Source organism: Nomascus leucogenys, chromosome 15 (assembly GCF_006542625.1).
Source record: "Nomascus leucogenys isolate Asia chromosome 15, Asia_NLE_v1, whole genome shotgun sequence".
NCBI classification, from domain to species: domain Eukaryota; kingdom Metazoa; phylum Chordata; class Mammalia; order Primates; family Hylobatidae; genus Nomascus; species Nomascus leucogenys.
The window spans coordinates 79,321,852-79,349,792 of record NC_044395.1 but is presented as its reverse complement, the minus strand read 5'-3'; the positions used below and the strand labels follow the sequence as shown (position 1 = coordinate 79,349,792).

The window sequence follows — 27,941 nt, the reverse complement described above, 5'->3', positions numbered from 1 at the left end:
CATAGGTATTAAGCCATAGAAAATTACTATGCACCTGATGAAAAGAATCAGGATTTGTATAACACAGTAAACACATTCTTGTGGACCAGATGGCAATTACGTATACATACAAGGCAAGTACTGAGAGGTACCAAAAACATCTTTGATGCCATCACTTTTTAAAAAAAAAAAAAAAAAAAAAGTGTCATCTATCATCTGGATACTAAATCAAAGCTAAGGCCAGGCACAGTGGCTCACCCCTGTAATCTCAGCACTTTGGGAGTTCAAAACCAGCTTGGATGACATAGCAAAACCCCATCTCTACAAAAAAATACAAAAATTAGGCAGGCATGGAGGCACACGCATGTGGTCCCACCTACTCTGGAGGCTGAAGTGGGAGGCTCACCTGAGCTCGGGAGGTCAAGGTTGCAATGAGCCATGATCATGCCACTGCACTCCAGCCTGAGTGACAGAATGAGACCCTCCCCCCGCCTCCCCCCAAAAAACAAAAAGAGCTGGAAGGCTACACTAAATAGGTCACTCTTTACTCTATTTTTTCCAACTTTTAGAAATTCAAATTTATTCAAAAGTTTGACATATACAATTCTATAACTACTCTTTCATCTTCAATCTACAGAATGGTAGCTTTAAGCAACTTTAAAGCTTGAGCTCCTTCTGAATTTCCCAGAGTGTTTCTGCACTCTTTTGCAAGCAGGCCTCCTCTTCAAGAGTCAGTTTTACTTTTATGAGGTCTGTGATACCATTCTCTCCCAGGATACATGGGACACTAAGGAATATTTCTTCATTTATTCCATAGAGGCCCTGAAAGTAAAGACTTAAAAATTAGTCCTTTTTTAACTTTTAACAAAGTTCTGCAATATGAGAAACAAGAGTTGTGAGGTGAATGAATAACAGATTGGTAGTACAAACTACGGCAGAGTACCAAGACAGAGAACATTTTTTTTTTTTTTTTTTTTGAGACGGACTCTTGCTCTGTCGCCCAGGCTGGAGTGTGCAGTGGCGCTATCTTGGCTCACTACAAGCTCCGTCTCCCGGGTTCACGCCATTCTCCCACCTCAGCCTCCCGAGTAGCTGGGACTACAGGCAGCCACCACCATGCCCGGCTTTTTGTATTTTTTAGTAGAGACAAAGTTTCACCTTGTTAGCCAGGATGGTCTCGATCTCCTGACCTCCTGATCCACCCGCCTCAGCCTCCCAAAGTGCTGGGATTACAGGCGTGAGCCACCACGCCTGGCCGACAGAAAACCATTTAAAACATGATTAGACATATTTATTGTTCAGTTTCAACCCACCATCTCTCCACATAGGCCCCAGCCTCCTGCCATGTTTGCTGGTGCCCACCCTTCTTTCCTCATCTCCTTACTCCATACCACTTCCTATCAGGAGACCACTTCAAAATTCCTATGACTTTGTTTCCAATGATTTAGATCTGTCTTGTTTTATAACCTCTTCCATTTAGACTAGCAGAGGGATCTCACCCATGCCCCAACTCCCCTTTCCCCAGGAGACTAACTGCTAATTATTTTGTGTCTAGTGCTTCTTTCCTAGATCTCGTCATTGGACATAATCGAAACTGTAAGAGAACAACTCCAAAGGTACTAAGGTCTGCCCATAGTGGTTCCCAATGTTTCTAGATACTGGTAGAGTCAGTTCACTTAGTTAAATAATAAAGATGCCAAAACACTTTTATCTAATAAAAAGAAATGTCATGCTAGACCAGGACAAAGGTCTACAAAGATAGGCTCTTTCCCCAAGCTCCCCACTCTTCAGCAGCAAAGAACAGACTTCAGGAAGAGAGGTGCTTCCCACAAGATCAAACCCAAAACCAGAGTGCCTCAAAAATGTTCTTTACCCCTATTCTGTTGAAGTTAATGATTTTTCAAACACGAATGTCCTACCTTACTTAGGGTAGAAACTGGATGCACTCTTCTAAGATTCTTCAAAATACTTTCTGTTAAATCAGCTACAGATAGGCTAATGCCCCAAGAAGTATAACCTTTCATTTTGACCATCTCATAGCCACTGTAGATAGAAGAAACCATAAACATAAGTTAGTTGAGAAGATGCACTTGTCATTGAACTTCCACTTTGTAGCAACGTGTCTAACAATGCCACAAAACTGCAATGACTCCATCAACAACTTCTAGAAATTACTTGTAGTATGTATGCATTTTTTTCTTTTTTTTTTTTTTTTTTTAAGTCTTGCTCTGTCGCCCAGGCTGGAGGGCAGTGGTGTGATCTCGGCTCACTACCAAATAGAAATCTAGATTTTGAAATACTTGAAATCGAAGCATTTGAGTAACTTATCTGTGAAAGGTCCAAGAAGATACTCTCCTACCAACCCTACTAAATTTGTTTCCTTTCTAGGCCTCACTGAACCGTAAGTGTTTTCATCAAAAAGGAGCAGAGTGGCAGGTCCAAACTATATACCTGATAACTCCACCTCCCGGGTTTAAGCAATCTTCCCTCCTCAGCCTCCTGAGTAGCTGGGATTACAAGCGTGCGCCACCATGCATGGCTAATTTTTGTATTTTTAGTAGGGACGGGTTTTCACCACGTTGGCCAGGCTGGTTTCATACTCCTGATCTCAAGTGATCCACCTACCCTGGTCTCCCAAAGTGCTGGGATTAGAGGCATGAGGCATGAGCCACCACGCCCGACCATATGTATGCATTTTTGAGGGAGGGTCTCAGCCGGAGTGCACTGGCATCATCAGAGCTCACCTCGATCTCCTGGGCTCAAGCAAGCCACCATACGCTCAGCTAATTTTTTATTTTTTGTAGAGTTAGGGTCTCCCTATGTTGCCCAGGCTGGTCTCATACTCCTGGACTCAAGTGATCCTCCCACACCTCAGGAGATGGGGTCTCCCTATGTTGCTCAGGCTGGTCTCATACTCCTGGGCTCAAGTGATCCTCCTACCTCAGCTTCCCAAAGTGCTGGGATTATAGGCATGAGCCACCATGCCCTGCCACAGTGGTTAAACATTAGAGTTACAAGTACAGAGATGCAGAAATTAATATGGAATCAATTCCACCACTACAATAAACACTATATAGCAAGTGTTTGAAAAAATACATTGTCAGTCAAAAAGTGAGCCCCTACCATGTGCCCAATACTGGGTTAGGCTCAGGAATAAGCAGCACAGAATCAGTCCCTGACTGTTGAAGAATTTATAATCTGGTGAATATGATCACACAAAAAGGCAGAAGTGCAAATAAAAATATGGGAAATACAGCAAAATATATTTAAGGGACTAATCTCAACCTTTTAACAGAGTTCAGGCTCACAACTTCTAAGGTACTGAAAATGTGAAACTAGCAATTACCTGGAAATCACTTTTTTGTGGACATTTTCCCATTGCTCAGGATCTTTATCAGTTCCTATATCTGGGTTCAGATCCTTCAGAGGGACACCAGCAATGTTCACACCACTCCACACAGGAACTAAGAAAGAGATACCCAAAATCCCACTTCGTACATGGTATTAGCAGGGTTTTGGTTTTTGACCTCAGCAAAACTGTTATAATTGCCCTGAGTGATTTCCAACTAGGAATGTTCCACTATCTGAGCCCCACTCCAGATATTCTAAATCTAGATCTCCACAGATGGGGATCCACAATTCTATTATCTTGGCAAAGATTCTCCAAATAAGAAAATTGCAGATTTAAACTTTCCACTAGGAAGTTTTAGTTTTTCTCCCTTTAAGTCTTTTTCCATAGCCAAGGTTTACATTAAATAGATATCGAAGGTTTTTAGCCAGAAGACACTGGGGGGGGGAGAAAAAGACTGCTATTACCACAACACTCTTTCTCTTCCTTATATTCTTCAGTTATACCCATCCCTTAATCTGAAGAATGCCTACTACATGAAGTACACTGCTGACCTTTCTGAACTAGAGTGTCCCAAATTAAATACAAACTATATCATGTTACTTAGTTCTCTATTTAAGAAAAGCATTATAATCCTAGCCATCCGTATGTAGGATTATAGTATCAATCTCACATTTTTCAAATCTGTATTTTTTGTTGGTTATTTTAAAAATAAATGTGGTAAAAATTAAACACTACTAAAAGGGCCTAAAGTGGAATAAAGTCTTTTCTCCCCTCCCAGGAGCTACTTTAAATGTCTGTATGATTGATAGGAAATAGATATTTCAGAGGCTCAGTCGTGCCTCAGGCTTACCACTTGAGTCGCCATGCTCTCCAAGGATCAGCCCATGACAGCTTTCAGAGTGGATGCCAAGCCTTTGCCCAATAAAGTAACGAAAACGAGCAGAGTCCAGATTACAACCACTTCCAATAACACGGTTTTTGGGAAATGCACTCAACTTCCAGGCTACATAAGTTAAGATATCCACTAAGAAGAAAAAGTTCATATCAAGAAATGTCCTCATCTACAAGGATACGTTTTTTAGATTTACCTAACTTAAAACTAGTAGATCTGATGTTTTGTGGAGGGGGCAAGAAACATGGTTCTCTATCCAACCCCAGCTATACCCCAACTCTAAGAATATGTACCAAATAGAAGTAATGAAATACCTTTTTGTTGATAACTTTGCATAGCTTGGTATGCAGAAACACAGAATGTTCACTCCACAGAAAATTCTGAGAAATATGAATAAACAAATACTCTCTTATCAAGTCTTTCAAATAATTTTGCTAGAGAATAACCCATTTTCAACAAAAAGCATAGTTAAGAGGGGAACAGAGGGATGGGTGCGGTGGCTCACACCTGTAATCCCAGCACTTTGGGAGGCTGAGGCGGGCAGATCACGAGGTCAAGAGATTGAGACCATCCTGGCCAACATGGTGAAATGCCATCTCTACTAAAAACAGAAAAATTAGTTGGGCATGGTGGCACGTGCCTACAGTCCCAGCTACTCAGGAGGCTGAGGCAGGAGAATCCCTTGAACCCGGGAGGCAGAGGTTGCAGTGAGCCGAGATCACATCAACTGCACTCCAGCCTGGCGACACAGCGAGACTCCATCTCAAAAAAAAAAAGGGGGGTGGGGAGGGGAAGGGAACAGAAAGAAACAAGTATAAAGCCCAGCTACTTGGGAGGCAGAGGTGGAGGGATCCCTTAAGGCAAGCAATCATTCGAGACCATCCTGGGCAATATAGCAAAACTGCATCTCCAAAAGGAAAATAAATTAGCCAGGCATGGTGCCACGTGCTTATTGTTCCAACAACTTGGGAGGCTGAGCCAGGTGGATCATGTCAGCTCAGGAGATCAAGCTGCAGTGAGCTACTATCACACCACTGCACACCAGCCTGGGCAAGAACAAGACCAAGAACAAGAACAACTCTGTCTCTTAAAAAATTGAAAAAGATTTATCAGGGAAATATAATTAGGCTTTTGTCCCAGTAGGGAAGGGATAAATTTTTGACACAGTCCGATATTTGAGGGTCAGTTATTTTAAACATTATTAGCGTTATCAGAATTTTTTCCTTGAAGTTAATTTTTAAAATGGTAATACCGAAAAGAAGGTCAGTGTAGCTATATTAATAGCAAACAATAGAATTTTCAACAAGAAAGCATTAATGGGGGTAGAGATAATACATTTATATATGTATAATGTATATAATATGTAATATATATACATTTATGTATTATCTCTATGATGTATCATACATTTATCTGTATCCCCACTGATGTATAATATACATTATATACAATTATGTATAATATATGTATTAACTGTATTCTCATTAATGTATAAGAACTATATTCTCATAATGTATAAAACAATGCAACAATATATAACCGTAAATTCATATATACTAAATAATATAGCCTCAAAATATATGAAGAAAATTAGGAACTGTAAAGTGGATTTGATTCATAAGCATAGCAGTTTTAACATACTTTTATGAGAAACTGATTTATCATAGTTAATTTTGCAAAACTAAAATTAATAAGTATAATCAAGTAGATAAAGATCATCATGCCCATTAAAGTCCATTTGTTCCCAGAATACACCAGGAATTTTTTTTTTTACAAACACTATTATCTGGATCACAAAGTGTTAACAGACTTTAAAGAACTGATTAGACAACCCAATTCAGTTAAATCAGAATCAACCACAATAAAATTTTTTAAAATATTTCAAAGCCAAAAATACACTTCTTTTTTTTTTTTTTTTGAGACAGGGTCTCGCTCTGTCACCAGGCTGGAGTGCAGTGGCATGATCTTGGCTCACTGCAGCCTCCGCCTCCCAGGTTCAAGTGATTTTCCTGCCTCAGCCTCCCGAGTAGCTGGGACTTGTACAGGTGGCCACTGCAACGCCTGGCTAATTTTTATATTTTTAGTAGAGACAGGGTTTCAGCGTGTTGGCCAGGATGGTCTCGATCCCTCAACCTCGTGATCCACCCGCCTTGGCCTCCCAAAGTGCTGGGATTACAGGCGTTAGCCACTGCCCCTGGCCCCAAAAATACACTCTTAATTGGCTCACTGAGTTAAAGAGGAAGTAAGACTAGGAATTATATTTAAAACTAAAATACAAAGTACCATGAAACAAAGTTAATAAATAAAATTGTATATGGTGGTAAATTTATATATATATATTTTTTGAGACGAAGTTTCACTCTTGTTGCCCAGGCTGGAGTGGAGTGGCACGATCTCTGCTCACTGCAACCTCCGCCTCCCGGGTTCAAGTGATTCTTCTCCCTCAGCCTCCCAAGTAGCTGGGATTACAGGCACCTGCCACCACGCCTGGTTGGTGATACGTTGCATAGCTTGGTATGCAGAAACACAATGTTCACTCCACAGAAAATTCTGAGAAATATGAATAAACAAATACTCTCTTATCAAGTCTTTCAAATAATTTTGCTTAGAGAATAACCCATTTTCAACAAAAAGCATAGTTAAGAGGGGAACAGAGGGATGGGCGCAGTGGCTCACACCTGTAATCTTTAGTAGAGGTGGGGTTTCACTATGTTGGCCAGGCTAGTCTCAAACTCCTGACCTCAGGTGATCCACCTACCTTGGCCTCCCAAAGTGTTGGGACTACAGGCGTGAGTCACTGCGCCTGGCCTAATTTATATTCTTTAATGCATTTTTAAAACAAAGATTTTTTAAAAATCAATGACAAGCGTTTATTTTAACAGTAAAGTAAAAGGAAGCAAAGAGCATCGAATAGTAGGAAAAAATTATTTTTTTAATAGAGACAGGGTCTTGCTATGCTGCCTAGTCTGGTCTAACTCCTGGCCTCAAGCAATCCTCCTGCCCCAGCCTCTCAAAGTGCTGGGGTTACAGATGAGTGACCATGCCCAGCCTAAAAAACATATTTTTTAAAAACAGCATCAGAGGCCAGGTGCGGTGGCTCACTCCTGTAATCCCATTACTTTGGGAGGCCAAAGCCGGTGGATCGCCTGAGGTCAAGAGATTGAGACCATCCTGGCCAACGTGCTGAAACCCCATCTCTATTAAAAATACAAAAATTAGCCAGGCATGGTGGTGCACACCTGTAGTCCCAGCTATTTGGGAGACTGAGGCAGAAGAATTGCTTGAACCCAGGAGGCAGAGGTTGCAGTGAGCCGAGATCGTGCCACTGCACTCCAGCCTGGCAACAGCGAGACTCTGTCTCAAAAAAAAAAAAGCAAAGAAACATACGTCATCGCCAGGCGTGGTGGCTCATGCCTGTAATCCCAGCACTTTGGGAGGCCGAGGCGGGTGGATCACGAGATCAGGAGTTTAAGACCAGCCTGGCCAACACGGTGAAACCCCATCTCTACTAAAAATACAAAAATTAGCCAGGCGTGGTGGTGGACACCTGTAATCCCAGCTACTCGGGAGGCTGAGGCAAAGAATTGCTTGAACCCAGGAGGCGAAGTTTGCAGTGAGCCGAGATTGCACCATCGCGCTCCAGCCTGGGTGACAGAGCAAGACTCCATCTAAAAAAAAAAAAAAAAAAAAAAAAAATGAAAAAAAAATTAAGAAGAAGCTTCACCCTAGAAATGCAAAGGTGGTTCAATATCAAAAAATCTGTCAACATATTATACCAGATGAGATTTAAAGATATATATGATCATTTTAACTAGGAAAACTCATTCAGGGATTAAAAAAATAAAACTAAATCTAGGAACAGAAGGAAACTGCTTTTTATCTCAAAAAGGTATCTATCAAAATCCAAAGCAAACATACATTATGAAGAAAACTTAGAAGCCTTTTCATTAAAGTCAGAAACAAGACAAGGATACCCACTATCACTGTTTCTATTTAACATTATACTGGAGAGTCTTCTAGGTTATGCAATAGGACAAGGGAGAAAAAAACTACCAAGAATAAACCAAGGCCAGACACAGTGGCTCACACCTGTAATCCCAATCTTACAGGGAGGCTGAGGTGGGAGGATCACTTGAGACTTGGAGTTTGAGACCAGCCTGGGCAACATAACAAGACCTCATCTCTACAAAAAATTTAAAAAGTAGTCAAGTGTGGTGGCATGCACCTTTAATCCCAGATACTTGGGAGGCTGAGACAGGATCACTTGAGCCCAGGGGTTCAAGGTTACAATGAGCTATGGTTGTGCCACTGCACTTCAGCATAAGTAACAAGGCAAAAGCCTGTGTCTGTCTGTCTACCTACCTACCTTCTTTCATCTGTCAATTAGTTTTTATAAACAGACCAAAGTCCTTATTTGGAGATGGTAGAATTATCTAATAGAAAACTTCTGCTAATGCCTACTTGCCTGGGACTTTGAGGAACTACTATAGGAGCAATTATTTTGTCTACTAAAACTGAATACCTCGCTATCTCTTTGATACATGTTTACAAAGCCTGGGTAAAAACGGTATAAATTACTTTTGAACCATCTCTACATTCTGAGGGCTTCAGCAGGGCAATGAAGAGGTGTTCTACGTATAGAATTTGAAATATCAAAAATAAGAAAATACTCGTGAGGAAATGTGTTGTTTATTTTTTAAGTGTAGTAGGACAATATTTCACAAATCATTCTACAGAGTGATTGTCCTGCTATTTCTGCAGTTTCAAAATAGGTGTTTTTTAGAGCCATTCACAAAAATTTCCATTAATGAAGTCAAAATTATTTGGGGAAAAACAGGTAAGGTAAAGAATTCACTTTCATATTATTTGAATTAAACCTCTTTTATTTTCTTATAGGCTCAGTCTTTAAGTAATAAAGTAGCAGCTTTCAACTAAATGAAGTGTCTAAAATAAATATTGATTCAACTCTTATTTGAAAAATCTATTTGTTCTTGTTTTAGATGATTAGAATAGTATTTTAGGCATTTGTTGGTACATTTTCCATTTGGTTGAACTTTTAACTTAGCTTTATGTAATAACTCATACTTTAATAAATGCATCAAATTCTATCCTAAATATATGAAGACAATCCTGTAGTGGATCTCTGTGAAGGACATAATTTCTAATTTGTCTTTTTTATAAATCCATATTTTTTATGGCAGATTTAAGTACTCACTTAAATAGTAGAAATTAGACACTTTAAAAAGATATGAAGATGACGTCTTTTGTCCTCTGAAACAGTGTTTTCTAAACATGTAGTATTTCCATTAATGTAAAAGTTAGAGCTTCTGTTCCCTGTTTAATACCCATTGATGGTAAAAAGTGATACTGAAACAGTCTGATCATACCACTATTTTAAATGGAAAGCATTCATTCTAATACCTGAGATGGAGAGAAGTATGTGTAGAAATGTCTTTAAGTTTCCTCATACATAAAGCTATCAAGTGAAAAACCTCAGTTAGTCATGCTGGGCCTTAAGAGGTTCGTCAACTGCCACTGAAATGCAAGGGGATTGGGGGACCTCTGCCAGGCCCTGGGTCTGGAACAGAGAATGTGACCTGTTTTAATTGGTAAACTGAAAACAGAGCAAGTAACTCAGCTGTGTCCCCAGGTACCCAACCGCATTTTCTAGGTAAATGACTATAGATTTAAAGAAAAGGTTAAACTTTTCCTAAATCTTTGATCTTCAATTGTTTAGGTTCTCTTCCTGTATTATTTTACATCCCCTCCCTTACCGTACTGCCCTCTAAATTTTCCATTTTCCACTTCTATTTGGTCATTTAGTTCATGTAGTTACTAGAACTTTTTAATTTGTAAAAAAAAAAAAAAAATCCTAAACACTCTTAAATCAACAATTACAAACTTTCATAAGCCATTCTGGGTAGATTTTTGTTTTTGAAAAATTTTTTTTTTTTTTTTTTTATAGAGACAGGGTTTCACCATTTTGCTCAGGCTGGTCTTGAACTCCTGAGCTCAAGCAATCCTCCCACCTCAGCCTCCCAAAGTGCTGGGATTACAGGTGTGAACCACCACGCCCAGCCTCATTCTGAACAGTTTTGAAATTAATACCTAGTATTTGTCATGTCTTGTGCTCCACATTTCCACAGTAATAAACTAAAATGCTATTTTAAAATAATGTCAACAGTGTGTTTTTGTAACTGAAATAAGATCTGTATGCAGGCGTGGCGGTTCACATCTGTAATCCCAGCACTTCGGGAGGTCAAGGCGGGTAGATCACTTGAGGCCAGGAGTTCAAGACCAGCCTGGGCAACATGGCGAAACTCTGGCTCGACTGAAAATACAAGAATTAGCTGGGCATGATGGTGCGCGCCTGCAATCCCAGCTACTTGGGACTACTTGGGAAGCTGAGGCACGAGAATCACTTGAACCCAGGAGGCGTAGGTTGCAGTGAGCCAAGTTTGCGCCACTGCACTCCAGCCTGAGCGACAGAGCAAAACCCTCTCAAAAAAAAAAAAAAAAAAAAAAACTTCTAAAATTTACAGTTTTACATTTCTACCACTACATGGACAAAATTATCATGCACTTAGGTAAGATAAATTAATATTTAACATAAATAAGGAACCCTAATTGCTTGTTTTAATTTTTAAAATTTCACATTCATATCAGTATAAAATATCATATATAAACTAAAACATAAAAGTCTGAAAATAGACTGCAGTAGGTCAGTTACTGAAAATAAAACACTGTTGAAATGTGGCCAGGTGCTGTGGCTCACGCCTGTAATCCCAGCACTTTGGGAGGCTGAGGCGAGCGGATCTCTTGGGGTTAGGAGTTTGAGACTAGACTGGCCATCGTGGTGAAACCCTGTCTCTACTAAAAATACAAAAATTAGCCGGGCGTGGTAGTGCACGCCTGTAATTCCAGCTACTTGGGAGGCTGAGGCAGGAGAATTGCTTGAACCCAGGAGGTAGAGGTGGCAGTGAGCCGAGATCACACCACTGCACTCCAGCCTGGGCAACAGACCAAGACTCCATCTCAAAAAAAAAAAAAAAAAAAAAGTGTGCTAGGTAAATAGGTAAACGTGAGTATTGCTATAAAGTTAGTAATGTTTAAAAAATAGCACCACAATCATCATAACTATTAATACATTTAGTTTTTATCCATGATTTGCCACAATAAAAACTGGCACATCCTTGAAAGGGAGATTTCTAAAGGAACTTAAGAACTTCTAAAAGTGTCTCTGGTGATTCATTTCAATGATACTTACTTTTCCTGACCTTAAAACTCTGATTTGAACTTGCACTCCATTTTGTAGTGATGCTACCTATACATACTACACATGTGTGAAGCCTTTCCTCTACTACAGAACCACTAAAACCAGGCCTTGAGGACTATGGAGGCATAGGAGCTGCATCTGAAGCCAGTCCTTTCATGGGAATTAGTACCTACACCTGAGAAACCCCTCTCTATCCAGATTGCTCTCAGAATTGCCTTTCACTAAAATTCTAGCTAAATATTATAATTCAGTGCCACACGGTGGCTCACGCCTGTAATCCCAGCACTTTGGGAGGCCAAGGCAGGCGGCTCACTTGATGCCGGAGTTCAAGACCAGCCTAACATGGTAAAACCCCATCTGTACTAAAAATGCAAAAATTAGCTGGGCATGGTGGCACGTGCCTGTAATCCCAGCTACTTGGGAAGCTGAGGCATGAGAATTGCTTGAAGCTGGGAGGCAGAGAATGCAGGGAGCCGAGATTGCACCACTGCACTCCAGCCTGGGCGGCAGAGAAAGACTCTGTCTCAAAAAAATAAATAAATATTATCATTCGGCGGCGGGGGGGAATCTTTCCTGAGTGGTATCAATTTTTGGTAGTTTAATACTAATTTAAAGTTGTCAGTTTTTTTTTTTTTGTATAAGAGTAATGAAGTTAATTGTTTCTCTTAACTTTTGAAGCACCTGAAATTTTGAAGATAGTTCTTAGTGAACCATTTTAACAGACTCACTGAAATAATGGAGAAGACTTTCTTCACATGGTTCTAGTATCAGAATCTAAATAGATATGGAAGATATATTTGATAGTGTGTACTATAACTGCATACACTGTCAAGCAAATACAGAACTAAGCTGTTAAATCATTTGAGATTGACATTTTTTATGATTATTTTTCCTTATTTTTACTGCTTTTAATGGCAGACAGCCAGTATATAAAACATAGAAAAAGTATCCTCTGAATGGCTTATTAGAAATATTAGTCAATAAATTAAATATTCTTTAATAGACTTCTGCCATAATGCATAGAGAAGCATCTTTTGCTAATGTACACTTCTAAAATCTGCGGTGGGAGTGTGGTGGGGCAGTTAATGTTGCCAAGCAAGTGATGCTTAATTTGTGTTTCCTAATTTGTTATCATATAACCTTAATGACGCGGTACTTTGAGGGTGGAGGCGTTTTAGTGCAAATTAAAACAAAGTACATTGGGGATTCATTTAACACAAACAGTAAATGTGAACTTACTGTCCCCACAGACTTCAGTGCCCTGAATGGTTAGAGAAATTAATGAAGGAGCTCCACCAGGTGCCTTCACAACTCTGAGTCATATCAGAATCTCTCCACAGCTCTCCTTTCAAAAATGACACCGTGAGATTTCAGGATGTGAAAAAACTTACTGGAAAGTGTGTAAGAAAATATAAAATACTATTATACAGTGTGATAATGTATCATCAGCTTGTTATTTTCAGTGTGCTTCCTTGTAGCGCCGGACTACCATTTCTGAATTTTGGATTTGGTATTTTTTTTAAAGAATCAAACTCTTGAAAAGAGGAAATACTTATACCAATAGCCTGTATGAAGCAAAATTTCTGTGAAAGCTAAAGATATGCATGCAGTTAAATATATAAATAAATCTCAATGCCATACAAAAAGAACTTTTGATAATCTGTGAACTATTTTAAAAAAGAAAAAACAGAGCCTTAAACTTGTGGGACACCGTTAAACACACCAACATATATATGCATGTATGGTAGGAACAGAAGGAGGGGAGAGGAGCAGAAAATTATTCAAAGAAGTAACAGCTGAAACTTCCCAAACAGAAAAACATTATACATCCAAGCTGGGTACAGTGGCTCATGCCTGTAATCCCAGCACTTTGGGAGGCTGAGGTGGGCAGATCAGTTCGGGTCAGGAGTTCGAGACCAGCCTGGCCAACATGGAGAAACCCCATCTCTACTAAAAATACAAAAAGTTAGCCAGGAGTGGTGGTGGGTGCCCAGAATCCGAGCTACTCAGGAGGCTGAGGCACGAGAATCACTTGAACCCAGGAGACGGAGGTTGCATTGAGCCAAGATCATGCCACTGCACTCCATTCTGGGCCACAGAGCAAGACTCCATCTTAAAAAAAGAAAAAAAGAAAAAAACCTATACATCCAAGCTGCTCAATGAACTCCAAGTGGTATAAACTGAAAGACATTCACACTTTGACACATCATAGTCAAACTGTTAAAAGCCAAAGAGAAAATACTGGAAACAGCAAGAGAAAAACAACTTATTAAATACAGAAGAACCAAAATGAATCAGCAGTAATCCCTATCAAAATCCTTGCTGGTTTTACTTCAGAAATTGACAAGCTGATTCATAAATTCATATGGAAATGCTAAGGATCCAGACAAGCAAAAAATAATATATATATATATATTTTGTGTGTGTGTGACACAGTCTTGCCCTGTTGCCCAGGCTGGAGTGCAGTGGCGTGATCTCAGCTCACTGCAGCCTCTGCCTCCTGGGTTCAAGCGATTCTCTTGCCTCAGCCTCCCAAGTAGCTAGGATTACAGGTGTGCACCACCATGCCCAGCTAATTTTTGTATTTTTAGTAAAGACGGGATTTCGCCATGTTGGCCACACTGGTCTTGAACTCCCGACCTCAGGTGATCCACCTGGCTCAGCTCCCAAAGTGCTGGGATTACAGGTGTGAGCCACCATGCCTGGCCCAAAATAATCTTAAAGAATAGTCAGAAGACTTAACACATCCTGATTTCAAAACTTACCACAAAGCTACAGTAATCAACATATTTATAAATACTACTATGGAGTGAGCTTCATGATATATTAGAAATGAAAGAAGATGGAGAAAAACGTATCTAGTAACAAAAAGCTGTAAACCATAAAAAATGTAAATGGTTACCTATAAAGGGATGGAGGCTATAGGGCAAAGGGCACAGGGACAGAAGCTGGACCACTTTGAATAATTCCTGTTCTCTAGAATTGATGTTGGAGCCATGTGAATATTTTATAAAACTGTGAAACAAAAGTTAAATAGTTCTTCAGCATTGAAATTAAAATGAATAATCATGCACTCACTCAGTGTTGGTCTGCACAGAGAAAAACTATTCCAAATAATTTTAGAATACAGTAATTTGAATATTTCTAAACTACTAAGCTCCAGACTCATAATCTGTAGCTGTTTGACATTTCCTTTTGAGTATCATTTCAGGTATCTTGATTTTTCTCCTCTATGTGTAACATCCCTGCCTCCTTCCCTCACTGACTCCCACGCGATTGGTAAAGTTACCAACCCAGTTAAATGGAACTACCATCCCTTCAGTTACTCAAAGGAAAAAATCTCAAAGTTATTTTTTATTCCTCCCTTTCTCTGACTACACATAATCTATCAGCAGTCCTGCACATTTTATCTCCAAAGTCTATTTTCAGTTTGTCCACCTTGTAAATGCACCAGTGAGGAGTCTAGTACAATTTTGGGGAGTCAGGCAGTAAACTATAGCCCTACTTTCACTTCTCAAACAGTAATTTGGAAGACAAACCTCAGGCTTTAGAATATAAACCTTGAACTCATATGATTAAGCATATTATCTTCCCATACACACTACTTTTTTTTTTTTTTTTTTTTTTTTTTTTTTTTTTTTTTTTTTTTGAGACAGGGTCTCACTCTGTCACCCAGGCTGGAGTGCAGTGGCGCAATCATGGCTCACTGCAGCCTTGACCTCCCTGGCTGAAGCAATCCTCCCGCCTCAGCCTCCCGAGTAGCTGGGACTACAGGCATGCTCCACCATGCCCTGATAATTTTTGTATTTTTCTGTAGAGATGGAGTTCTGTCATGTTGCCCAGGCTGTTCTCAAACTCCTGGATTCAAGCGCTTCACCCACCTTGGGCTCCCAAAGTGCTGGGATTACAGGCGTTAGCCACTGCATCTGGCCTCACACTAGTATTTTTTAAAGTCATTATAGTATATACACTGATTACAACTGTGCAAAGTACATATTACACTAACAAAGAGATTCTGGAATTATATTGGTGGTTTACGATTTAATACTCATTAAATTCTTTTTCTCCTCAAAGTTACTAAACCCACCCCCAAAAACTCCTTCACTGAACAGTGAAAATAAAGCTGACCTATGCAACCATAAAAAAACAAAATCATGTCCTTTGCAGCAACATGGATGCAGCTGGAGGCCATTATTCTAAGCTAATTAATGCAGGAACAGAAAACCAAATACTACATGTTCTCACTATAAGTGGGAGCTAAACATATGGGTGCACACGGACATAAAGATGGGAACAAATGACACTGGAGACTACTAGAGAGGGAGGGAGTGAGAGCAGTAAGGGCTGAAAAACTATTAGGTACTTCGCTCACTACCTGGGTGGCAGGATCAATCCCACCCCAAATGTCAGCATCACACAGTATACCCATATAATGAACCTACACAGTGTACCCCCGAATCTAAAAGTCGAAAATTTAAAACAACAAAGCTGACCTGGATTAGTAACAATAAGCAGTTTGCAGTGAGGACTGTATTGGGTAATATTGGGAATCATTAGTTTAAAGATGGACACATTTCGCTGGACTAAATCGAGGCGTGTTTCTCCTTTTTTCTGGCGTGCACCTGCTGTGATAATCACTAGATTGGAGTTTGCAGTGACCAGGTAATCTGAGGAAAGATTAGAAGAAACAATCGATTATGAAAGAAAACATCTGGCATTTAAGTATACTTCCTGTTCACTTCAATCACCACACTGTGTTTACCAAAGTGTGGGTTCCCTTCAATCTTCTTGTATGCCCAGACTACTTTTTAATTTCAGGAAATTATCACTAAGTTTCCCTTGTACAATTTTTTTTAATAATAATAATAAAAAATGTAAGTCATGCGCAGTGGCTTACCCCTGTAATCCCAGCACTTTGGGAGGCCGAGGTGGGTCAATCACTTGAGGTTAGGAGTTCAAGGCCAGACTGATCAACATAGCAAAACCCCATCCCTACTAAAAATACAAAAATTAGCCAGGCGCAGTGGCGGGTGCCTGTAGTCCCAGCTACAAGGGAGACTGAGGCAGGAGAATCACTTGAACATGGAGGCAGAGGTCGCAGTGAGCCAAGATCACACCACGACACTCCAACCTGGGTGACAGAGCGAGACTCCGTTTCCAAAAACAAAAACCTCCTAAGTTGGGTACAGTAGTGCACTCCTGTAGTCCCAGTTACTTGGAGGCTGAGACCAGGAGGATCCCTTGAGCCCAGAAGTCCAAGTCCAGCCTGGGCCAACATAGCAAGACACTGTCTCAAAAAAAAAAAACTCAATTCCTAAAATACCTTCTGTATTATTTAGATGAAGAGGTCAAAATAATGGATTACTCTGGCAAGAACATTTAGAGATAGATGTGGTGTGAACAGACCTTTGAATAGGGAATCGTTGGTTCATTCATTTGTTCAAATAATTATCTCCCAGGTGCCAAGTGAATAAAGTACAGTAGTGACGAGCTTAGGCTTTGGAATCAAACAGAACTGAGTTCAAATCCCTACTCCATCACTTTTTTTTTTTTTTTTTAAGACAGAGTTTCACTCTTGTTGCCCAGGCTGGAGTGCAGTGGCGCGATCTTGGCTCACCACAACCTCCGCCTCCCGGGTTCAAGCAATTCTCCTGCCTCAGCCTCCTGAGTAGCTGGGGTTACAGGCATGCACCACCACGCCCGGCTAATTTTTATATTTTTAATAGAGACGGGGTTTCTCTATGTTAGTCAGGCTGGTCTCAAACTCCCAACCTCAGGTGATCCACCTGCCTTGACCTCCCAAAGTTCTGGGATTACAGGTGTGAGCCACCGTGCCTGGTCCTATCACTTTTAATTAACCTTAGTTCGGAGGTCCATCATCTCTAAAACAGAGTTGTGCTCAGGATTCAATTACATAAAGTGCTTGGGTCGACGTCTCACATACAGTAGGCAGTCAGTTGATTGTAGCTGTCATGACAACTGCTGTTACTGCTGCCCACAAGGAACTCAGTCTGGTATTGTGGGAAACCTTGCAAAGTACAACCTAAGGAATCTGAACACATTATGAGAGTACAGAGTAGGGAGCAACCAGCCTTATCTATAAAAACTGGGGAGGTTAAAAGAAATAAAGATGATTTTCTTAGATATTTGTTCATGTATATTAGAATATTTATACTATTTAACTATGACATTAACCTTTGCTGGAGACAATATTTGGCATTTTCATAAAAGGGCTGCCATGTTGAAGATCCATTGTTTCACCCTTCAGTTTGCCTTCATCAACATCCACAAGGACAAGTTCATCACTCAAACCCTAAAAAACATTATTAGTCAAATGGGTGTGAGTGTATCTCTTGAGTAACTGGAGAATGAAAGAAAATTCTTATATTGGTGATCTATGTCTAGCTTGTGAATTATCAAAATCAAAGGAAACATAATAAATGAACTCACCATTTCATCATGATATAAAAGTCTAAACCAGAAAAAATACAAGTTACAAAGAGGAGAATTTCAGCTCATCACGAGGAAAACAAAAACAGAAACTGCGTAGTAAATAGAACAATCTCTGAAAGTAGTGAACACCCCCATTTTAAATTTCAGCTGAGGCTGCACAGTGATAAAGTAGTGCTTCTGCTGAAGGAATTTCTCACCAGACCATGAGCTTCTTGAGACTAGGAAGTCATTCCTCCCCAGCCATCTGGTGCTTACTTATCATCCACCTGGCACAGAGGAGCTCAATAAAAGTTTTTTGAATAAATGGTATCTTAGTCCATTTTCTGTTCCTTATAACAGAATACATGAAACTGAGTACTTTATAAAGAAAAGGAATTTATTTCTTACAGTTATGGAGGCTGAGAAGTCCAAGGTCAAGGGGCCACCATATGGTGAGGGCTTTCTTGCTGGAGAAGACTCTGCAGAGTCCCAAGGCAGCACAGGGCATCACATGGCAAGGAGGCTGCGATTGCTAAATTCAGGTCTCTCTTCCTCTTCTTATAAAGCTACCATTCCCACTCCCCTGATAACCCATTCATCCATAGATTAATCCATGGCAGAGCCCTCATGACCCAGTCAACTCTTAAAGGCCCCACCTCTCAATACTGCCACACTGAGGATTAAATTTAAACGAGTTCCAGAGGGGACAACCATTCAAACCATAGCAAATGGATTAAAATATAAGCCTCCTTCCAACTCAAAAATATTTTAGTTCTATAATCAGACAGTTATTACCTACAGAAACCAATTCATACTATAATTTCTATGATGCTACTTTATACGTAAGAAAGGAGAGAAAATATAGTTCTATTTGAAAAAAAAAAAAAAAGCACTAGAAATGCAAGGAACTGATTCAAATAGTTGCCTAAAGTGGATGCTAAGGAAAGGTTGGATGGAAACTAGTATGACTTCTCCATGTATTTTTTTTATTTTTATTGAGATGGAGTCTCTTGCTCTGTTACCCAGGCTGGAGGGCAGTGGTGCAATCTCAGGTCACTGCAACCTCCGCTTCCTGGGTTCTAGTGATTCTCCTGCCTCAGCCTCCTGAGTAGCTGGGATTACAGGCATGCACCACCATGCCCAGCTAATTTTTGGGTTTGGGTTTTTTTTTTTTTTTTTTTTTTTTTGAGAGAGTCTCGCTCTGTTGCCCAGGCTGGAGTGTAGTGGCGTGATCTTGGCTCACTGCAAACTCTGCCTCCCAGGTTCACGCCATTCTCCTGCCTCAGCCTCCCGAGTAGCTGGGACTACAAGTGCCCGCCACCACACCCAGCTAATTTTTTGTATTTTTAGTAGAGATGGGGTTTCACTGTGTTAGCCAGGATGGTCTTGATCTCCTGACCTAGTGATCTGCCCGCCTCTGCCTCCCAAAGTGCTGGGATTACAGGCATGAGACACCGCACCCGGCCAATTTGTTTGTATTTTTAGTAGAGACAGGGTTTCACCATGTTGGCCAGGCTGGTCTCAAACTCCTGACTTCAAGTGATCCACCCGCCCTGGTCTCTCAAAGTGCTGGGATTACAGGCATGAGCATTAATCCGCGCCTGGCCTTGTATGTATCTGAATTTTACTTCTACTTTTTGTTTCTGAGACAGGGGCTTGCTCTGTCCCCCAGGCAGGAGTACAGTAGCATGATCATGACTCATTGCAGCCTCAACTGTCTCAGGCTCAGATGATCCTCCCACCTCAGCCTTCTGGGTAGCTGGGACAACAGGCGCCTGCCACCACATCTGGCTAATTTTTGTATTTTTTGTAGAGATGGGGTTTCACCATGTTGCCCGGGCTGATCTCAAAGTCCAGGACTTAAGTGATCCACCTGCCTCAGCCTACCAAAGTTACAAGCATGAGCCCATGCCCAGCCTAGTGTTTTTTTGTTTTGTTTTTTTGGGTTTTTTTTGAGACAGTCTCGCTCGTTGCCCAGGCTGCAGTGCAGTGGCACTATCTCGGCTCACTGCAACCTCCACCTTCCCGGGTTCAAGTGATTCTCCTGCCTCAGCCTCCCGAGTAGCTGGAATTATAGGTGTCTGCCACCATGCCCGGCTAATTTTTTGTGTGTTTTTAGTAGAGACGGGGTTTCACCATGTTGGCCAGGCTGGTCTCAAACTCCTAACCCCATGATTTGCCTGCCACAGCTTCCCAAAGTGCTGGGATTACAGGCTTGAGCCACTGCACCCGGCCTTACTTTCAAACCTTGTAAATGTATTACCTTTTAACTACATATTCTTTTTATCTTTATTACATAATAAATTTTTCCTTGGAGGAAAAATAACACCTTTGTGTTAGTGCTTAGAAGTAAATTATCAAGGCAGGACATGGTGGCTCACGCCTATAATCCCAGCACTTTGGGAGGCCAAGGTGGGTGGATCACGAGCTCAGGAGTTTGAGACCAACCTGGCCAATGTGGTGAAACCCTGTCTCTACTAAAAATACAAAAATTAGCCAGGCATGGTGGCATGCACCTGTAGTCCCAGCTACTCGGGAAGCTGAGGCAGAAGAATCGCTTGAACCCAGGAGGCAGAGGTTGAAGTGAGCCATGATCGCGCCACTGCACTCCAGCCTGGGCGACAGAGCGAGATACCGTCTCAAAAAAAAAAAAAAAAAAAGAAGTAAATGACCAAGGCCGGGGCCAGTGGCTCACGCATGTAATCCCAGCACTTTGGGAGACCAAGGTGGGCGGATCACCTGGGGTCAGGAGTTCCAGACCAGCCTGGCCAACATCGTGAAATCCTGTCTCTACTAAAAATACAAAAATTAGCTGGGCATGGGGGCACATGCCTGTAATCCCAGCTACTTGGGAGGCTGAGGCAGGAGAATCACTTGAACCCGGGAGGCGGAGGTTGCCATGAGCCGAGATCAGATTGGCCATTGCACTCCAGCCTGTGCAACAGAGTGAGACTCCCTCTCAGAAAAAAAAGAAATAACCAAGCATCCATAATTTAAGCACATATCCAATTCACATTGTTAGAGCTTTTTACCTTTTTTCTTTTTTTGAGACAGGGTCTCACTTTGTCACCCAAGCTGGAGTACGGTGGCACATTCATGGCTCACTGCAGCATTAATCTCTTGGTCTCAAGCAAGCTTCCTGCCTCAGCCTCCCAAGTAGCTAGTACTACTAGCATGTACCACCGCACCTGGCATTTTTTTTTTTTTTTTTTTTTTTTTGAGACGGAGTTTTGCTTTTGTTGTCCAGGCTGGAGTGCAATGGTGCGATCTTGGCTGACTGCAACCTCTGCCTCCCAGGTTCAAGAAATTCTCTTGCCTTAGCCTCCCAAGTAGCTGGGATTACAGATGCATGCCACTGTGCCCAGCTAATTTTTTATATTTTTAGTAGAGATGGGGTTTCACCATGTTAGCCAGGCTGGTCTCAAACTCCCGACCTCAGGTGATCCACCCACCTTGGCCTCCCAAAGTGCTGGGATTACAGGCGTGAGCCACCGTGCCCGGCCACCTAGTTAATTTTTAATTTTTATTCATTTATTTATATTTTAGAGACAGGGTCTTGCTTTGTTGCCTAGGCTGGTCTCAAACTCCTAGGCTCAAGTGATACTCCTGCCTTGGCCTCCCAAAGTGCAGGATTACAGGCATGAGCCACTGCCTGGATCCAGCCTGGATCTTTTTACTCTATTTGAATTACTGGAAATTCAAAGCCAAGCGCTTTACATTTTAAACTAGACTGTACAACTGATCAACCTAGAAGTCTAAGCTGCATTACAAGGAACAGGTTGTTGCTTAATGAAATGCCAAAGCTTTTTGGACACCCAATTATTCAGAGATTGGAGTCATATGGAGCAGTATTACACAGTATTGATAAAGTTATCTTTGAAAGGCAGTTTTGAAAATGTATCGTAACCCCAGGAGCAAGAAACATAAATAGCCCCAGATCTTGGTTTCTAATACCATTATCCAATAAAAGGAACCAACGTTCCTTGGAGAAAAAAGGCTGATTCTAGGAGTGGTGCAGAAAATATACAAGATGAAGAACCTGAAACCTCTTAAAATGACAAAGAATAAGGAAGCGTTCAAAACCTAACAAAACCCTATATTGATGTAGTATGTCAAAGGGACACAGCAGGCAGCTTAAAGAATGACCAATGGCCCTAGCTGGAACAAATTCAAAAGGAAGTATTAGATTATAACCCAAAGTATAAAATAAGATCCATGAGTGCATACTGATATTAACAAATGATTGAATTAATTAATAAATAGGGGAGGAAGGATAAATCTCCCACGCAGAAGAATTAAAATAATTCTCGGCCAGGCGCGGTGGCTCACGCTTGTAATCCCAGCACTTTGGGAGGCCGAGGCAGGCGGATCACGAGGTCAGCAGATCGAGACCACGGTGAAACCCCGTCTCTATTAAAAATACAAAAAAATTAGCCGGGCGTGGTGGCGGGCACCTGTAGTCCCAGCTACTCAGAGAGGCTGAGGCAGGAGAATGGCGTGAACCCGGGAGGCGGAGCTTGCAGTGAGCCGAGATTGCGCCACTGCACTCCAGCCTGGGTGACAGAGTGAGACTCCGTCTCAAAAAATAAAATAAAAATAAAAATAAATAATTCTCCACCCCATAAGTGTGGGCTGCATATAGGGACTTTCTTCCAAAGAGACCAGTATGGAAAGGGGGAAAATAGTAACTTTACGGTAGAGAAACCTGATAAACACAGTCTCAGCCAGGTAACTGAGGTCAACATCAACACTGATAAATCATGACAGTATGTAGCCTGGATATGATGTGATGAAAAGTGGCACTTTATTCCTATGTCTTCCTCCCCAAAACCGAAAACCTCAGTCTCACCGTTAAAAAAACCCACCAAATTCCAACAGAAAAGTGTTCTGCAAAATACCTGACTAGTACTCCTCGAAATGCTCAGTCATCAAAAACAAGAAAAATCTAAAGAAACTGTCATAGCCTAGAGGAGCCCAAGGAGATACAGTGACTAAATGTCATGTGGTATCATCCTGGATGGGATCATGGAACAGGAAAAGGACATAGGTAAAAACTAAAGAAATCTGAGTAAAGTGTGGACTTTAGTTAAAGGTGATATGTCAATATCCATTCTTTCATCGTGACAAATGTACCACACTAAGGTATACAATATGTATTAGAGTTCTCTAGAGGGACAGGACTAGTAGGATAGATGTCGATATGAAAGGGAGTTTATTAAGGAGTATTGACCCACATGATAACAATGTGAAGTCCCACAACAGGCCATTTGCAAGCCGAGGAGCAAGGAAGCCAGTCCAAGTCCCAAAACCTCAAAAGTAGGGAAGCCAACAGTGCAGCCTTCAGTCTGTAGCCAAAGGCCTGAGAGCCCCTGGCAAACCACTGGTGTAGGTCTCAGAGTTCAAAAGCTGAAGAACTTGGAGTCTGATGTTTGAGGGCACAAGCAACCAGCACGAAAGAAAGATGAAGCCTGGAAGACTTAGCCAGTCTAGTCCTTCCACGTTCCTCTGCCTGCTTTTATCCTGGATGTGCTGGCAGCTGATTAGATGGTGCTCACCCAGACTGAGGGTGGGTTTGCCTCTCTCAGTCCTCAGACTCAAATATTAATCTCCTTTAGCAACACCCTCACAGACACACCCAGGAACAATACCCTGCATCCTTCAATCCAATCAAGTTGACACTCAATATTAACCATCACACCATACTAAGGTATAATGTGGGGTATAAACTGTTATCCTTTCAATTTTTCTGTAAATCCAAAACTATTCTAAAAAATAAAGTCTATAAAAATATATCCTAACAATCTCTCTGGACTCTCTTTCCTTATTCATAAAAATGAAAGTAAACAGAATATCCCATCTTTATATTCACAATCCAGTGCATTTTCCATTTTAATGGGCATCTTTTCGCAATTCTTTCATCCAACTACTATGTCAATTGCAGGAGGCACTGTTCTAGATTCGGGATACAACACTAAAAGAAACAAAGTGGATATCGCATTAAACTAATTAAAGTTTATGTATTATGGTAAAACTCAGTAATTTTTAAAGACATTACTCTTTCTCTACTAAGTTCATACCATAAATTCCTGACAATAAATTCCCGAACAATTCATATTGAGAATTCCTTATCAGCAAGGAGTTTTTAGGCTATCACCACCTCCTTGAATGACAGAAGTTGCAGTGTCTAGGGCCAGGACAGGGAACAATTAAAGTAAGCCTTAACCTGAGGCTTTATAGGGGGATTGTGTACCCTATTTCCTAAGATATACAAATGCCATAGTTAGCAACATACTAGAATTCAAGTTCTAGAAGCAGGAGGTGACTGGGAAGGCTCTGCTTCATACCTTTACAGCAGGGAGCATCACTGAGTTTGGACAATGGGTGCTACGGGTGGCATTTTAAGCCTCCAGAGGTAAGCTGCCAGTGGAGCCTACAGATACTCTTACACGCCCCGTGGGGCCTGTGCCTCCCATCACCAGTTGCAATGGAATGCACTCCTGCCCTTCTGTACTCCTATCCACCACCTCCACCTGAGATCTGTCTAGGACCTCCCATCATGGATAGGGCCATGAAACAGGTGCAGCCCCATGGCACTGCCCTATCCTGGGCCCTGGAACCTCCCATCAGAAGCCCCAGAATTCCCTCCACTCCTGCAACCAAAGCCAAGTAGCAGCTGCCAGAGGTAGGAGTTCCAGGGATATGGCTCAGTCCCTCCCCGAATGGCCCTTCAAAGCAGAGGTGATAAATAAATCTTTTATTTCAAGCTTTTCTATATATATAACCTGTATACTTATCTATTCATGCAATTAGAGATAGTCTATTCCTTTTTTCTCCTCTAAAAAGTAGGTCTAATATTTAGTTTTCAGGGTTGTAATATTGGATAATGCATATAAACATATTGTTATCATTATTACTGATGTTAAAAAAAATGTGTTGGGCTAAGCAAGGTGGCTCACATCTGTTATCTCAGCACTTTAGGAAGCCGAGACCTCCTGCTTGAGGCCAGGAGTTTGAGAGCAGCCTGGGCAATACGTGGAGGCCCCATCAAACAATCAATGAGTCACAGATGTGTTGGTTTTCACGTGTGTGTATTCTTCATTAGCAATGAGGACACTGCCGATAAAGGCATTACAATAGGTAGGACAAAATGAATCATGGGGAATTTGTATGGCTGGCAGGAGCAGCAGTTGACTGTGGCTGCTATCCTTAGTGCCATAAGGTCACTATGTCATCTAGATATGAAAACCAGAGGCAATCCTTTAAATACAATGAATCATGCCAGGATTAAAGGTTATATAAAAGATGGCTTAAAACATTTTACAGATATTTCATTAATAAAAGTATAGCTCAAAGTATCTTATGATTTATTAAAACTTTATGGTAATAAAGTTCATATCAGGGTAATATTCTTAGAAAGGGGTCAGAATCTTTTTTGGTCTCTGTCTATAGCCATAAAACTTTATCAGCTGTATCAATACTAAGAACAGCTAAACACTAAAACCAACCTAACATGAATAAGGAACGAAGGGAAATAAAGATATATAGACTAGAAAATGGGAGAGAGATATTTAAATGAAAAAAGATTATTGTATTTGGTACTCGTAGGCTGCCTACCATCGCTGACATGCTTGTATACTCTTTTCTGCCGCCTATTTCTCCAGTTTGTTTTTTGAGCTGAGTTTCCAAATCAAGCAAAGGGGTACCTCATATTGTCATTATGTGAAACTGAAATGTCAACATACTTTCACAGAGATGCTTCTAACCCACATGATATCATCACACAATTTTTAAAAAGGAGCGCCCTCTGGGTGGAACAACTAAAAAAAGGGCACCTTTTCCTCTGATGCCCCTCGTACTGGATCCCCACGCACCACCTTGAACTGGACACAACCTGCACAACCATATGCTGTGGCCTCGCCTCCAGCGGAGGTGAACCGTGTGATGCAGAGCACACAACTTACTTTTAATAAGATGCTGATAGCACAAGCCACACCAACCGATCCAGTTCCTACAATGGAGATCTTATTGTGATGAATGGCCTCCTCTTCCGCGAAATTCTTAGTAAGTTCACTCTTGACAGTTGCCATCTTGGAAACCTAACAGTGAAGACAAATTGCACAGCCATTTCCAAGACCTGGAATTGGAAATGGCTTGGAATTCCAAGACCTGAGGTGAGAGCGCGTATAGAGAACTCCTGGGCCCCTGTGTGGAAGGAGGTGCTGCAGACACACAAAAGACTGACAAATCTGACCAAGCAAAGAAGCTGGGTAGGTTCTGGCCAGGCAGCTCAGCGTCCATGAAGCGGACCAGGGGAAGGAGAAGGAAGCGTGAGTACAGTTAAGAGGAATTAAGAGAGAGAGAAAAAAGGAACAGGGGTTGCTCCACCAAACATGAAACTACAGCTGGGACGGCACTCCGTCCCGCAGCTGACCCCCTTTTCTCTCCCCTTCACCCTACTTTTCCCCCAACCTCCAGTTCTCAGCTCCAGGACTGCGCCCGGGGTCCGCAGGTCCAGGTGAGAGGTACTTCTGGCCACACTCACAGGGGTGAAGGGCCACCCACGCCCGAGCAGGTCACAGGCCGCCAGGCGGAGACACAGAACCATCCTTGGGCAAAAACAATTCGCTCCCGCGGCGCCCGCTCTCTGGCTGCTCCCCAGGACTCTTGCAGCCCAGCTCATGGCCACTCACTCAAGAGGTGAAGAAAGAGAATGGAGGAAAGTGGCGTTAAAGCTCGTCGAGGCACGAAGGAGATGAACCGCCGACTAACAGACGCCGGGTCATCCCCTTACTGCAGCTGCGCGGACCGCACCCAGCTCGTGCAGGCATCGCAGGTGTGATGCTTGGCAGGTGTGATGCTTGGCAGGTGTGAGGCCGGAAGCGGGCTGTGAGGCACCGCGCCTGCGCCTCTGCCTGCCCGCCCCGCCCCCGAGTGCGGGTGGGCGCGCTGCGGTGTTGGTGGTTGGCCGGCTGCAGAAGGCGCACGAGGTGCGGCAGGCACAACGCAGTGCAGGGCCTCTGCTGTCGGGCGAAGTTGTTTGCCTAGAACCCATCCACCAGAGAGCCCAAGTAATTTTATTTCTAACCAAACCTTGTCTGGATGTATCTGAAAAGGACTTTTTGACTCTCACTTGGAAATTTTTCCCCAGCCCTGTAGGAGAAAGGGACCTCAAGATTAACTTTTACCACCTCAAATGTGAGCTAAAGTAGAAAAAGTAAAATTTTAAAACTCTGGGCCGAGCGTGGTGGCTCATGCCTGTAATCCCAGCACTCTGGGAGGCCAAGGCGGGCGGATCACCTGAGGTCAGGGGTTCGACACCAGCCTGGCTAACATGGTGAAACCACGTTTCTACTAAAAATACAAAAATTAGCTGGACGTGGTGGTGCACGCCTGTAATCCCAGCTACTTGGGAGGCTGAAGCACAAGAATTGTTTGTGAACCTGGGAGGCAGAGGTTGCAGTAAGCCGAGATTGTGCCACTGCACTCCAGCCTGGGTGACAGAGACCCTGTCTCAGAACAACAACAACAAAACTGTATGCAAAAGGAATTTTGAAATAAGATATGAAACCTGAAGAATTTGATGAGTGCAGTGCCAATTTATAACCATTTTTACAAGATGAAGGGAAAGCTCAATTCATTATTAAGTGGTTAAATGTAGAATCCACACTTTGGGAGGCCAAGGCAGGTGGATTACCTGAGGTCAGGAGTTCGAGACCAGCCTGGCAAACATGGCGAAACCCCATCTCTATTAAAAGTTAGCCGGGTGTGGTGGCACGCACCTGTAATCCCAGCTACTCGGGAGTCTGGGGCAGGAGAATCGTTTGAACCAGGGAGGTGGACGTTTTGGTGAGCCGAGATCATGCCACTGCACTCCAGCCTGGTTGACAGAGTGAGACTCCGTCTCAAAAATAAAAAATAAAAATAAAAATGTAGAATTGAAAATCAGTCTGGAATAAACCAAGGTTTCTACTTCTCCCACCACATTTTAACTAATTGTTTTCTCATTTGTG

At 41.9% G+C, this 27,941-nt stretch overlaps 1 protein-coding gene across 2 annotated transcripts; it reads right to left on the bottom strand.

Moving 5' to 3' along the window:
• Positions 1–173: 173 nt before the first annotated feature.
• Positions 174–26,805, bottom strand: LDHAL6A (lactate dehydrogenase A like 6A). Of its 2 annotated transcripts, XM_012503359.2 has the most exons (8): positions 26,622–26,805; positions 25,893–26,027; positions 17,695–17,812; positions 15,993–16,166; positions 4,182–4,355; positions 3,326–3,443; positions 1,899–2,022; positions 174–801 (listed from the first exon to the last, which is right to left on the bottom strand). In XM_012503359.2, exons 2-8 carry the CDS (start codon positions 26,016–26,018, stop codon positions 637–639), a joined length of 999 nt encoding a protein of 332 aa, XP_012358813.1. In that variant the 5' UTR covers positions 26,019–26,027; positions 26,622–26,805; the 3' UTR covers positions 174–636. The 2 variants fall into 2 exon arrangements, with proteins under 2 accessions (XP_012358813.1, XP_030684795.1); XM_030828935.1 differs by lacking the exons at positions 15,993–16,166; positions 26,622–26,805 and having other exon boundaries at positions 496–801; positions 25,893–26,018.
• Between the last annotated feature and the right edge of the window lie 1,136 nt (positions 26,806–27,941).

Coding starts and splice junctions, on each gene's coding strand:
- LDHAL6A (XM_012503359.2), bottom strand. CDS start 26,018: ATGGCAACTGTCAAGAGTGAACTTACTAAGAATTTCGCGGAAGAGGAG. Junction 17,813..25,892: donor CTATCAGCATCTTATTAAAA/GTAAGTTGTGTG, acceptor AATGTTTTTTAG/GGTTTGAGTGATGAACTTGT. Junction 16,167..17,694: donor AAATATTGTCTCCAGCAAAG/GTTAATGTCATA, acceptor ATCTTTCCTCAG/ATTACCTGGTCACTGCAAAC.